Here is a 14,545-nt window from a genome sequence, read left to right on the forward strand (position 1 = left end):
GGGTTTAAAGTTTATATAGGGTAATCAAGGCTGCTGTCTTAGGGCTTTCCAGAGAAACTGAGAGACAGAGAGAGAAAGGGAGAGACAGAGGGAGAGGGAGAGACAGAGAGAGAAGGAGAAAGAGACAGAGGGACAGAGAGAGAGACAGAGAAGGAGAAAGAGACAGAGGGTGAGACAGAAAGAAAGGGAATTATTTTGAGGAATTGGCCCGCGTGATTGTGGGGCTAGCACGGTGGACATCTGTAGGGCAGACGGGGCTGGAAACCCTGGCAGGATGTCTGCGTGTCTTGAGGCAGGACCCTCCTTCCTCGGGAAACAGCTTTTTCTCCTAAGGCCTTCAGCTGGTTGGTGAGGCCCACCCACATTATGGAGGGTCATCTGCTTCACTTAAGGTCAACTGGTTTAGACATTTGTTGTTGTTAGCTGCTGTCAAGGTGACTGTGACTCATGGTGACCTGTGTACAACAGAGCGAGTCATTGCCCTGTCCCACGTCATCCTCACGGTCACCGTGTTCACGTCCATTGCCGTGGCTGTTGTGCCAGTCCCTCCACCGAGACCTCTCTCACCCTCGCTGGCCCTCAGCTTCACCAAACAGGATGTCCTGCTCTAGAGATGATCCCTCCTGATGTCCCAAGTGAGCAAGGTGAACAGTGTCCTGTGGTGCTCTGTTTAGTTTTCATTGGCTAATTTTCAGAAGTAGATTGCTGGGCCTTTCTTCCTAGTCTCTTAGTCTTTCCAGCTCTGTGGAAACCTGTCCACCACGGGTGACCCTGGTGGCACAGCTTCCAGCATCACAGTAACATGCAAGCCTACACAGTAGGACAGACTGACAGACGAGTGGTGGATTTAAATGTTAACCACATGTAAATACCTTCATGGCCACATCCAGACGAGTGTTTGACCAGATGACTAGGCAGTGTAGCTGAGCCAAGCTGAGCTGACACGTGAGGTTAGCCATCATGGTAGTGCTGACATACGTTGCCTTACGTGCTGGCGCATGCACTGGGGCACTCAGATATGTGTGAACGATTAATGCCACGTGGTGGCATGTAAACCCCGTCCCACGGGTTTTGTTGAAACTGCCCTTGCTGAAGGCTCGTGTCCTTCCCAGGGCTTTCTCAGGTACTCCTCTCACATAGAATTTATTCCTAAAGCCCGGGGTGGTGCTTGGAAGTGGAGGCACTGGAGCTGGAGCTGTCCGATTTCTGTCAGTAAACCAGACTCTGGTGTCTGGAGCATCTCCCATTTGGTTCTCTTACTGGGGAATTTCCTAACTGTTGGCCTTGTGTCACATAGAGTTGAGGTAGACGCCTGGAGCGGAGCCGGCCTCGGTGAACTCTCTCGGCTTGGCCACCCTGCAGTCACTGGGCTGCCTTTGCTTGGGTGCGTCCTCTGTTGGACACTGTCCCAGGGATGCTGGAGACTGGGTGGGGCGAGTGGGGTAGGTTCAGGGCCACATGTGTGGAGGCTGGACACTGTCCTAGGGATGCTGGAGACCAGGCAGGGTGAGTGGGGTAGGTTCAGGGTCACGTGTGGAGGCTGGACACTGTCCCAGGGATGCTGGAGACCAGGCGGGGCGAATGGAGTAGGTTCAGGGTCATATGTGTGGAGGCTGGACACTGTCCTAGGGATGCTGGAGACCAGGCGGGGCGAATGGAGTAGGTTCAGGGTCACATGTGTGGAGGCTGGACACTGTCCCAGGGATGCTGGAGACCAGGTGGGGTGAGTGGGGTAGGTTCAGGGTCACATATATAGAGGCTGGACCGTGTCCCAGGGTTGCTGGAGACCAGGTGGGGCAAATAGGGTAGGTTCAGGGTCACACATACAGCTGGACACTGTCCCAGGGATGCTGGAGACCAGGTGGGGCAAATGGAGTAGGTTCACAGTCACACGTGTGGAGACTGGACACTGTCCCAGGGATGCAGGAGACCAGGCGGGGTGAGTGGAGAGGTTCAGGGTCACACGTGTAGAGGCCTAGGTCCTTGGAGATCTGAGGAGAAAGTCAAGTAACCAGTTGGTTCTGTGAGTTTGGATCTTGAGGAAGTCAGGGTTGAGGGACATCCATGTGTCCACTGCAGGTGGTGGGCCAGCCATGGGTGAGGACGTGGTGGGGGAAGCCAGCTTGTGGGTGAGGATGTGGGGGGCCAGCCATGGGTGAGGATGTGGGGGAAGCCAGCCTGTGGGTGAGGATGTGGGGGGCCAGCCATGGGTGAGGATGTGGGGGAAGCCAGCCTGTGGTTGAGGATGTGGGGGAAGCCAGCCTGTGGGTGAGGATGTGGGGGAAACCAGCCTGTGCGTGAGGACGTAGGGGAAGCCAGCCTGTGGGAGAGGATGTGGGGGCCAGCCATGGGTCAGGATGTGGCGGGGCCAGCCATGGGTGAGGATGTGGGGGAAGCCAGCCTGTGGGTGAGGATGTGGGGGGGCCAGCCAAGGGTGAGGATGTGGGGGAAGCCAGCCTGTGGGTGAGGATGTGGGGGGCCAGCTGTGGGTGAGGAGGGGGGCAGTGCATGGCTGAGGACGGGAGGGAGGGAGCACATGGACAAGGATGTGGGGGGCACCTGTAAGGACCGGGGTGAGAAGAGGGCCAGGGCTTGGAGACCCCAACCTTTCATGGTAGCCAGAGCAGACGAGGGTCTGAGGAAGTTTGGGGCTGAGCAGTCGTGGGTGGGGGCAACTGGGCCCTGGGACCTTGAACCAAGAGATGGATGTCACAGGGGCGGGCAATGCTGGAGGCTGGGGATAACGTCGAGGATGGGAGGGCAGGGACAGGCCCACCGGCTTTGGCGGCCAGGGGAGCTTTGCCAGAGCTGCTTGGTGGAGGGTGGGGCTGTGCCGGAACTGGGAGGGCACCACCAACCCCGTGGGAAGCTTTGCTTCAAGGGGGCTGGGAGGATGGTGGCTGGAGGATGGCAGGGTTAGGATTCCATGTTATTTCGATAAGGTACTGGAGATTGACTCCAGGGCAACTAATGACAGCAACAAGCTGTGTGGGCATGAGCAGATGTAGACTCCTAAGGCCAAGACCTGGTTCAACCCAGAGTGCTCGGCTCCGGTACCTCCAACGAGACCTCCCTGTTCAGCGGGTGTAAGGAGCAGCGGGTCTTGTCTGCTGTGGTCCTGACCCGAGTGTGCTGAGGTCGGTGGACACGGCCCAGGGACAGCCTTCACCTTTTCCTGGCTGTGAGCCCTGGGGTTGACCATGCTCTTTCTCATCTCCAGATGGACGAGATCAAAGGGAAAGACCGTGTGATCCTGGCCCTGGAGAAGGAGCTGGGTGTGCAGACGGGCCAGACCCAGAAGCTGCTGCTCCAGAAGGAGGCGCTGGATGAGCAGCTGGTCCAGGTCAAGGAGGCCGAGCGGCACCACGGCAGCCCCAAGAAGGAGCTCCCGCCAGGCATCGGAGACATGGCGGAGCTCATGGGGGGCCAGGTGGGGGCTGGGCGCAGTAGTGCTCGGACTGACCATGGTCCACCCACCAAGCCTGCCTCTTTCCTCACTCCTCCAACCAACTCACCAGGCTTCCAGCTTCCCCTCACCCATCCTCCTGCTTCCTACCCCACTTCCATCCACTCTTCCACCAGCCATCAGTCCTTCCCTCCACCCTCCTTTCCTCCCTCCCTCCATCAGTCCTTCCATCCATCCATCAGTCCCTCCACCCATACATCAGTCCTTCCCTCCTCCCTCTCTCCCTCCATCAGTCCTTCCATCCATCAGTCCTTCCATCCATCAGTCCTTCCTTCCCTCCATCAGTCCTTCCCTCCCTCCCTCCCTCCATCACTCCTTCCATTCATCCCTCCCTTCATCAGTCCTTCCTTCCCTCCCTTATCCCTTCCTTCCCAAATTGACTTAATGCTGACTGCATGCCTGGCCCATACTAGACTCTGAGAATAGAGATGAGAAGCTAGCATCCTTGCCTTTGGGGCTCTCAGAGTTCAGATGAGAAGAGAGATGAAGAGATCACTGTGGGTACAGCAAGAGCCCAGAAGGGACCTAGCTGATAAGGGAAATGACTCCAAGTCAGAGTGCAGGATGAGCAGAAGCTCGCTGGTGGACAAGGGCAGGGACCTTCTGGGCAGCAGCTTGGAGCTTACAAATGACAGGGGCTGAAGCAGCCTTCATTCATTCTTCCATTTGTTCATTCAGTAAATACTGGAGTGAGTGACCGCTGTGTGGACACTGTGTGAGGCGAGGCCTTTCAGTGGCAAGCAAGGTGGACACAGTCCCTGCCCTGGACGAATGTCCTAGCCTGCCCTGGGGTTAGTAGGAGGCGGAGGGGGGCTGGGGCTCCATCATGAAGGTCCTCATGGGCTATTTTGAGACATTAGGGAGCTCTGAAGGGTCTAAAGTGTCAGTCGCCTTTGATATGAAGTCTTCCATCAAGTCTGCAAGGGCTTGGGGTATTGTCCACACCTTGGCTTCAGGGAGTCGCATGGGGTAGGGTCCTCACCTATATGTCATCATGTGAAAAGTCTGTGGATTTTTTAAATCATTTAAGCTTCTTCAGAGTCGTTTTGAGTCCTGCTTCTTACAAGTTCCCCTGTATCTCAACTCCGTTTAGGATCAACATATGGACGAGCGAGATGTGAGGCGATTTCAACTAAAAATTGCTGAGCTGAATTCGGTGATACGGAAGCTGGAAGACAGAAATACCCTCTTGGCCGATGAGAGGAACGAGCTGGTAAATCCGCCCCTCAGACAGATGGCGCCTTGTGGGCACGGGAAGGGCCAGGGCCGCAAAACATGCCTCACACGGGAGCTAACCCACAGGCTCCCTTTTCTTAGCTTTCTTCCTGATTTCTCTTTGATTAAAAACCTAACACCCACTCATGAAACTTGCCACTGAAGAAGCTCGGTGCACAGTGTGGGGAGGGTGTCCTTTGCTGTGTTGTTTGTAACAGCAAACCTCTGAAACCTCCCCGTGCCTCAGCACTGGGGCACTGGTCGAGGTCGTTACAGTCAGCACTGGGGCACTGGCCAAGGTTGTTACAGGACACTGGGGCACTGACCAAGGTCGTTACGGGACATTGGGGCACTGGCCAAGGTCGTTAGGGGACATTGGGGCGCTGGCCAAGGTCGTTACAGTCAACACTGGGGCACTGGCCAAGGTCGTTACGGGACACTGGGGCACTGGCCAAGGTCGTTACGGGACACTGGGGCGCTGGTCAAGGTCGTTACGGGACACTGGGACGCTGGTCAAGGTCGTTACGGGACACTGGGGCGCTGGCCAAGGTCGTTACAGTCAACACTGGGGCGCTGGCCAAGGTCGTTATGGGACACTGGGGCACTGGCCAAGGTCATTACAGGACACTGGGGCGCTGGCCAAGGTCGTTATGGGACACTGGGGCACTGGCCAAGGTCATTACAGGACACTGGGGCGCTGGCCAAGATCGTTACGGGACACTGGGGCGCTGGCCAAGGTCGTTACGGGACACTGGGGCGCTGGCCAAGGTCGTTACGGGACACTGGGGCGCTAAGGGTCGTTACGGGACACTGGGGCGCTGGCCAAGGTCGTTACGGGACACTGGGGCCCTGGCCAAGGTCGTTACGGGACACTGGTGCTGTGGATTCTGCCCGGCCATGATGACCGTGATGTACACCATACTTAACTGACGTAGAGATTTGTTCACAGCAAATTAAATCATAAAAACTGTTTGCATAATAGAAATACACTGTCATCCTCCTGGATATCAGAAGTTGTTGTCTCGGGTAGGGTGATTATGGATAATTTTTGTTTTTTCTAATCTATTTTCTTTTTCATAAAATTGTATTTTTTAATTAAGAAATAATGAGCATGGACTTTTGGTTTAAAATAAAGCTTCAGTAAAAATAGCAGTTTCTTGAATCTGGTTAAATTCGTTGTATAAACAGCTAAACTAACTTTTACATAGTGGTAGTCAATGTGTAACTTTCTTGACAAATGCCTCCTGTTTATTCTGATTTTTATTAAGCGGGTCCATGCATCTACAGAGCATGTGAAATCCCAGGGTGAAATGCTCCAAAGAGCCTCTCCCCGCATCACAGGTTTAGCAGGGCCGAGTAATTCATTCCGTGCCAGGCTTTCTGAAGCCGCGTTTCTGTGCAGCTTTAATGAGACTGTGCATTGAATGCTGTGTCCCCACTTTCTGCTTACATATTCATCACCTAAAAAATACTTGCGAGCTGTGTAGTAGATTAGCGAGGGGACTAGGAGAAAAATTCAGGCTGAGTGAAACGCTTCAGCAAGACAGATGTGTTTAAAGTAACAATCGGCAGACTGGCCAGCCCCTGAATCCTAAGATCGTGCTGGAACCGCTGTTTACAGTTTGGGTCCTTGGTCCTTAAAAAAAAAAATAAGCCACATGACGCATAGTGACCCCATGTGTTTCAGAGTAGAGCTGTGCTCCACGGGTTTTCAGTGGCTGGTTTTTTGGAAGCAGGTCACCAGGCCTTTCTTCCGAGGCATTCTGTGGTCACATGTCTGGAAGCTGGGTGTGTGCAAGCTCTTTTCGTCTGCACCACCTGGGAGTGTGGTCCTGTGGCTGGGACTCTGGCCCGAGGGCCCTGGCCTCTGCATCTGTTTCCTCTGCAGCTGAAGCGCAATCGCGAGACAGAGGTCCAGCTGAAGCCGCTTGTGGAGAAGAACAAGCGGATGAACAAGAAGAATGAGGACCTGCTACAGAGCATCCAAAGGATGGAGGAGAAGATCAAGAACCTCACACGGGAGAATGTGGAGATGGTGAGCACTGGGAGTCCCACGGGGCGGACGTGGGGTGGAAAACACCGGGACCCCACAGGACCCCCATGGGGAGGACATGGGGTGGAGAGCACCAGGACCCCCGTGGGGAGGACATGGGGTGGAGAGCACCAGGACCCCCGTGGGGAGAACATGGGGGTAGAGAGCACCAGGACCCTCATGGGAGGATGTGGGGTTGTAAGCATTGGCCCCTTGGGGCGTTCTCGACTCTGTCTGGTTTCTCCAGCCCCTGAACTGCATGGAGCTCAGTACCCAGGCCACCTCGCACCACCTCCTCCAGGAAGCCTCCTACATCCTCCCATGAGGGTCCTTGCATGCACTTCTCCAGGTCCACAGAGCTGTGGGCATCTTTGGGCAAAGTTGATTGTGGGTCTGCACCACGGCTCTGCTGCCCACTCGCCTGTGACCTAGACACGATTTTCAACCTCTCCTAGCCTCAGTTTACTAATCTGTAAAATGGGAGTGGACGCATCGATGTGGCAGGGTTACGAGAGGATGAAATGACAGAATAAATGCCTGGAGCGTGCTCAGGAGGCGAAAGCTGTTACGTTTACTGCTGTCAAGGCCAGGCTTAAGGGACTTTTTCGCTCCAGCAAAAATGACTGGTCTTTGTGGTCAGGGAGGGTATCTTGTAGTTCACGGTTTGTAGGTTCCTCTTGGGTTTGTTGTTCAAAGTAGTATGAGTCACCCCATTTTACAGCCGGGGAGACTGAAGTTCTGAGAGGTTGAACCATAGTGGAGATGGGTGTGAGTACTGTTCCTGCTGCATGGGTCCTTCTCCCGGCTTCTCCTCCCCTCCCCACTCTCCAGGCCTGTTGCAGCCGGCCTGTCATCCAGTCCCCCTAATGCCCACCCATCCCTCTCTCTGGCTCAGTGTCAGCCTGCAGCCCTCACTCCTCTGGCTGGAGGCTGGCGGCCGTCCTTGCTGCATCCTCACTCCATCCCCACCTTGTCCCCTGAGCCTGCACCCAGTGTCCTGATCACTGGGGGGCTGGGTAGATGCACAGGCAGTAACCCTGGGTGCCCTCCCCCTGGCAGAAGGAGAAGCTGACAGCACAGGCCTCACTGAAGCGGCACACATCCCTGAATGACCTCAGCCTGACCCAGGATGAGCAGGAGATGGAGTTCCTGCGGCTGCAGGTGCTGGAGCAGCAGCATGTCATCGATGACCTGTGCCTGGTACGTCTGCAGCCTGGGGACACGGTGTCCCTGGTGTGCAGCCTGGGGACACGGGGTCCCTAGTGTGCAGCCTGGGGACACGGTGTCCCTGGTGTGCAGCCTGGGGACACGGGGTCCCTGGTGTGCAGCCTGGGGACATGGGGTCCCTAGTGTGCAACCTGGGGACATGGGGTCCGTGGTGTGCAGCCTGGGGACATGGGGTCCCTGGTGTGCAGCCTGGGGACACGGGGTCCCTAGTGTGCAACCTGGGGATATGGGGTCCGTGGTGTGCAGCCTGGGGACACGGGGTCCCTAGTGTGCAACCTGGGGACATGGGGTCCCTAGTGTGCAACCTGGGGACATGGGGTCCGTGGTGTGCAGCCTGGGGACATGGGGTCCCTAGTGTGCAACCTGGGGATATGGGGTCCGTGGTGTGCAGCCTGGGAACACGGGGTCCCTAGTGTGCAACCTGGGGACATGGGGTCCGTGGTGTGCAGCCTGGGGACACGGGGTCCCTGGTGTGTAGCCTGGGGGCATGGGGTCCCTAGTATGCAACCTGGGGACACAGGGTCCATGGTGTGCAGCCTGGGAACACGGGGTCCCTAGTGTGCAACCTGGGGATATGGGGTCCGTGGTGTGCAGCCTGGGGACACGGGGTCCGTGGTGTGCAGCCTGGGAACACGGGGTCCCTAGTGTGCAACCTGGGGACATGGGGTCCGTGGTGTGCAGCCTGGGGACACGGGGTCCCTGGTGTGTAGCCTGGGGACATGGGGTCCCTAGTATGCAACCTGGGGACACAGGGTCCATGGTGTGCAGCCTGGGAACACGGGGTCCCTAGTGTGCAACCTGGGGATATGGGGTCCGTGGTGTGCAGCCTGGGGACACGGGGTCCGTGGTGTGTAGCCTGGGGGCATGGGGTCCCTAGTATGCAACCTGGGGACACAGGGTCCATGGTGTGCAGCCTGGGAACACGGGGTCCCTAGTGTGCAACCTGGGGATATGGGGTCCGTGGTGTGCAGCCTGGGGACACGGGGTCCGTGGTGTGTAGCCTGGGGGCATGGGGTCCCTAGTATGCAACCTGGGGACACAGGGTCCATGGTGTGCAGCCTGGGAACATGGGGTCCCTAGTGTGCAACCTGGGGATATGGGGTCCGTGGTGTGCAGCCTGGGGACACAGGGTCCATGGTGTGCAGCCTGGGGACATGGGGTCCGTGGTGTGCATCTGGGACACGGGGTCCGTGGTATGCAGTCTGGGGACACGGGGTCCCTGGTGTGCAGCCTGGGGACACGGTGTCCCTGGTGTGCAGCCTGGGGACATAGGGTCCCTGGTGTGCAGCCTGGGGACACGGGGTCCCTAGTGTGCAACCTGGGGATATGGGGTCCGTGGTGTGCAGCCTGGGGACACAGGGTCCATGGTGTGCAGCCTGGGGACATGGGGTCCGTGGTGTGCATCTGGGACACGGGGTCCGTAGTATGCAGTCTGGGGACACGGGGTCCCTGGTGTGCAGCCTGGGGACACGGTGTCCCTGGTATGCAGCCTGGGGACATAGGGTCCCTGGTGTGCAGCCTGGGGACACGGGGTCCCTAGTGTGCAACCTGGGGATATGGGGTCCGTGGTGTGCAGCCTGGGGACATAGGGGTCCCTGGTGGTAAAGCTGGGAACGGGGCTGGGGTGGTGCTGCTGGGTCAGGACTGGTTATCTACAACCTGTGCCTGGTACATGTGCAGCCTGGGAACACAGGGGTCCCTGGTGTACAGCCTGGGAACACGGGGGTCCCTGGTGTGCAGCCTGGGAACATGGGGGTCCCTGGTGTGTAGAGGTGGGAACAGGGCTGGGGAAGTGCTGCTGGGCTAGGACTGGTCGTCTATAGCCTGTGCTTGGTATGTGTGTGCTGCGGAGGGGCACAGGAATCTGTGGTATGTGGATCCAGGAATGAGACTGGGAACTGGTCAGCAGAGCCACCTCCAGGGCCCCCAAACATGTCCTGATGCCTGTGCCTGCTTTACTCTGGGGCAAAGCAGCCTTCAGCCTCGCTTAGACGAATTCCTGACACCTGGGTCAGCTTCCATGATTGCCCTTTTCCTTAAATCACCTCCCATGTGCTACCGTTAAGAAGCAGCATCAGTTTTAAGATGGGGGCTGTGGCCTTCCCAGTGCAGGCATGATCTGTCCTCAACATGTCCCTGGTTACGTAGCTTAGTCATAGCAGGGACAGCAAGCTTGAGCCTGAAAACTTGAGTCTTGATTTGTAATCAGATTAAACTTCAAAGGACTTGCATAGTGTGTGTGTATATTTCCTTGACATTCACACAGGGTTAAAGGGAGTGAATATGTCTTAGGTAGATGAGGTTTGTATCTAGGGCATTCACTGCTCTCTGTAAAGACCAGTCAGGGAATATCTGGCATGGGTTCTGAAGCTGGATCTTAGAAGAGTGTGTTCTGCTTGCTCTAGAGAGCACCCATCCTTCCATCCATCCATCCGTCCGTCCATCCAACCATCCAACCATCCATCCAACCGTCGTCTGTCCATCCACCGTCCATCCACCCAACCATCATCTGTTCATCCATCCATCTGTCCATCTGTCCATCTGTCCATCCAATCCATCCATCCAACCAACCATTGTCTGTCCATCCATCCTTTTATCCACCATTCATTCTTCCATCTATCCTTTCATCCTTTTCCTCCTTTCCTTCCTTCCTTCTTTCCCTCCCCTCCCTGTCCTCCTCCTTTCCTCCATCATCCATCTATGCCTCATTACACAGAAGACTTGATGCAGCTTAGGCTGAAAACACGTTCAATAAAACAATGATAAAATAGAAAGAGGAATAATAAACCTAATCAAGACAAGGGAAAGTCAAGACAACAGCGTAAGCCCAGACCAGGAAGAACAAATAGGAGGACCACAGGGCTGAGGCCAGGCGTCAGATTTGGCTCTGTGTTTCCTGGCAGCCAAAGGGAAGTGTGATTGGAATGCAGAGAATATACTAGTTTTATCTGGGGTAAAATTTTCCTGCAGGTGCTATTTCTACAGGAATAGCCACCAGGCACCCACAGGCTCTTGTTTCTTCCTTATTGTCTTAGGCTGGGTTCTCTAGAGAAGCAAAACCAGTAAAGTGTATAAATACATATCCATAGAGAGATTTATATCAAGGAAACGGCTCACGCAATTATAGAGGCTGAAACGTCCCAAGTCTGTGTATCAGATTTGAGGCTTCTCTCAATTCATGTAGCTGCAGGGGCTGGTGAACCCAAGACTGGCAGGTCAGGAAGCAGGGCTTCTGCTCTCAGGCTGTAAAGATCAACAAATCCCAAGATCTGCATATAAGTTGATAGCTCAAGTCCCAAGAGCCGGAGAGTAGATGAACAGGAGGCAGCCGAGAGATCCAGAGTGAGCAAAGAAGCCAGAATGTCAGCTTATATTTGGATGCAGAACACACCCCCAACGAGAATCCCCTTCAACTGATTGGCTACTTACAACAGATTCAATCATGGGAGTGATCCCATATAAACACTGAGAATCATGGCCCAGCCAAGTTGACACACAATCTTAACCATCACACTTATCGTAACACTGCAGGGCAGATTCTGGAGCAAAGGGAGAAGCTGAGAATCAGAGAAAGAGTGTGAGTCCCTGGCCAGGAGGCCTGGGATGTTCACTGGCTGTCTGACCAGAGTGCACTGGCCAGGAGGCTTGGGATGTTTATTGGCTGACCAGAGTGCACTGGCCAGGAGGCCCCAGGGATGTTCACTGGCTGTCTGGCCCAGAGCCATACTGGCCAGGAGGCTCAGGATGTTCACTGGCTGTCTGACCTAGAGCCACACGGGCCAGGAGGCTCAGGATGTTCACTGCCTGCCTGACCCAGAGCCACACTTTCCCGCCCTCAGCAACAGAGCAGCCCCTCCACTCCCTTGGTGATTTAAAGTCCCCAGCCCTAGAGCAGACAGTCTTCAATGTTTTGGCACTGGCAAGTCTTGGCATTTTCTCCTGTCAGACCCTGGCTCGGTTGAGGCAACACTGTAGGCCTGAGAAGAACCTTTCTCAGGTACCCACCTGGCACCTGGATGGAGCCATCTGGGCCCTTTAGCGTGGGCTGGGGTGGGCTGGTGAGCCACGAGGCTGGCTGAAGTGTAGACAGCTGTGTCTCCTTCCAGGAGCGAGAACGGCTACTGCGCTACAAAAGACAACGCGGGAAGAGCCTGAAGCCACCCAAGGTGAGCCTGGGGTGCAGACCCAGCTCTGGGCTGCGACTGCTTGGGTGGGGGGCAGTCAACTAGTTCAGAGAGAGGCCCTCAAGGTGAAAAACAAGGCGTGGCGTGTGTGACAGTGAAATGCTGTGTCACTGCTCTCAAAGCAGCACAAATTAGGCCAGCTGTTTGACCCAATGATGGTAGTGAATTTGTGGGAAACTTGTCGGGGAGTCTGTATTAGGCCTCAGAATATGTCACCCAGAGTTAAAAACATGACCGCTTAGACCTCGGAAAGCATTAGAAGGGTACTCGGGCTTGGCTTAGTATTGATCATATCCTATTCTGCGGAACCTGGAGCGTTGGCGTAAAAACAGCACAGGGGCAATGTCTGACCTCTAATTTCACAAGGGGAAGGAGGATCAAGATCAACACCCCAAGGCTGATTCCTATGAGGCAGGGGCCAGACATGCCTCCTCTCTCCACCATCTTTACCAATTCTGACACCAACCGTCCCTCACATGGCACTTTCTACTTCTCGGCTGAGTTTGGTATTTCATTGCGGTGGCCACACAGAACTCACAGACAATACTCATGATTATGGGGTTTATCAGGGAAGTTGTTGTTGTTGTTGTTAGGTGCCGTCGAGTCAGTTCTGACTCATAGCGACCCTATGCACAGCAGAATGAAACGCTGCCTGGTCCTGCACCATCCTTACAATTGTTGTTATGCTTGAGCTCATTGTTGCAGCCACTGTGTCAATCCACCTTGTGGAGGGTCTTCCTCTTTTCCGCTGACCCTGTACTCTGCCAAGCATGGTGTCCTTCTCCAGGGACTGATCCCTCCTGACAACATGTCCAAAGTATGTAAGACGCAGTCTCGCCATCCTTGCCTGTAAGGAGCATTCTGGCTGCACTTATTTCAAGACAAATTTGTTCGTTCTTTTGGCAGTCCATGGTATATTCAATATTCTTCGCCAGCACCACAATTCAAAGGCATCAACTCTTCTTCGGTCTTCCTTCTTCATTGTTCAGCTTTCACATGCATGTGATGTGATTGAAAATACCATGGCTTGGGTCAGGAGCACCTTAGTCTTCAAGGTGACATCTTTGCTCTTCAACACCTTGAAGAGGTCCTTTGCAGCAGATTTACCCAATGCAATGCATCTTTTGATTTCTTGACTGCTGCTTCCATGGCTGTTGATTGTGGATCCAAGCCAAATGAAATCCTTGACAACTTCAATCTTTTCTCCGTTTATCATGATGTTGCTCATTGGTCCAGCTGTGAGGATTTTTGTTTTCTTTATGTTGAGGTGTAATCCATACTGAAGACTGTTGTCTTTGATCTTCATTAGTAAGTGCTTCAAGTCCTCTTCACTTTCAGCAAGCAAGTTGGTGTCATCTGCATAATGCAGGTTGTTAATGAGTCTTCCTCCAATCCTGATGCCCTGTTCTTCATACAGTCCAGGTTCTTGTATTATTTGTTCAGCATACAGATTAAATAGGTATGGTGAAAGGATACAACCCTGACGCACACCTTCCCTGACTTTAAACCCATCAGTATCCCCTTGTTCTGTCCAAACAACTGCCTCTTGATCTATGTAAAGGTTCCTCATGAGCACAATTAAGTGTTCTGGAATTCCCATTCTTCGCAGTGTTATCCATAGTTTGTTATGATCCACACAGTCCAATGCCTTTGCATGGTCCATAAAACACAGGTAAACATCCTTCTGGTATTCTCTGCTTTCAGCCAGGATCCATCTGACATCAGCAATGATATCGCTGTTTCCCCATCCTCTTCTGAAACCGGCCTGAATTTCTGGCAGTTCCCTGTCAATATACTGCTGCAGCCGGTTTTGAATGATCTTCACCAAAATTTTGCTTATGTGTGATATTAATGATATTGTTCTATAATTTCTACATTCAGTTGGATCACCTTTCTTGGGAATAGGCATAAATATGGATCTTTTCCAATCAGTTGGCCAGGAAGCTGTCTTCCATATTTCTTGGCATAGACGAGTGAGCACCTTCAGCGCTGCATCTGTTTGTTGAAATATCTCAATTGATATTCCATCAATTCCTGGAGCCTTATTTTTCACCAATGCCTTCAGAGCATCTTGGACTTCTTCCTTCAGTAGCATCGGTTCCTGATCATGTGCCACCTCTTGAAATGGTTGAATATCGACTAATTCTTTTTGGCATAATGACTCTGTGTATTCCTTCCATCTTCTTTTGATGCTTCCTGAGTCGTTTAATATTTTCCCCATGGAATCCTTCACTATTGCAACTTGAGGCTTGAATTTTTTCTTCAGTTCTTTCAGCTTGAGAAACGCCAAACGTGTTCTTCCCTTTTGGTTTTCCATCTTCAGCTCTTTGCACATGTCATTATAATATTATACTTTGTCTTCTTCAGACGCCCTTTGAAATCTTCTGCTCGTTTCTTTTACTTCATCAATTCTTCCTTTTC

General features: G+C 53.9%; 1 protein-coding gene across 9 annotated transcripts in view; it reads left to right on the forward strand.

Annotated features, from left to right (window-relative positions):
- JAKMIP1 (janus kinase and microtubule interacting protein 1) overlaps positions 1–14,545 on the forward strand; it is a 164,096-nt gene that overhangs the window by 82,849 nt on the left and 66,702 nt on the right. For all 9 annotated transcript variants that reach the window (XM_049886791.1, XM_049886798.1, XM_049886799.1 and 6 more), the window contains 5 exons: positions 3,221–3,430; positions 4,560–4,679; positions 6,570–6,716; positions 7,773–7,913; positions 12,047–12,106. In XM_049886791.1, the coding sequence (XP_049742748.1) occupies positions 3,221–3,430; positions 4,560–4,679; positions 6,570–6,716; positions 7,773–7,913; positions 12,047–12,106 (678 nt within the window). The remainder of the gene's footprint in view (positions 1–3,220; positions 3,431–4,559; positions 4,680–6,569; positions 6,717–7,772; positions 7,914–12,046; positions 12,107–14,545) is intronic.

The sequence above is a fragment of the Elephas maximus genome, chromosome 5, assembly GCF_024166365.1.
Source record: "Elephas maximus indicus isolate mEleMax1 chromosome 5, mEleMax1 primary haplotype, whole genome shotgun sequence".
Lineage (NCBI taxonomy): Eukaryota > Metazoa > Chordata > Mammalia > Proboscidea > Elephantidae > Elephas > Elephas maximus.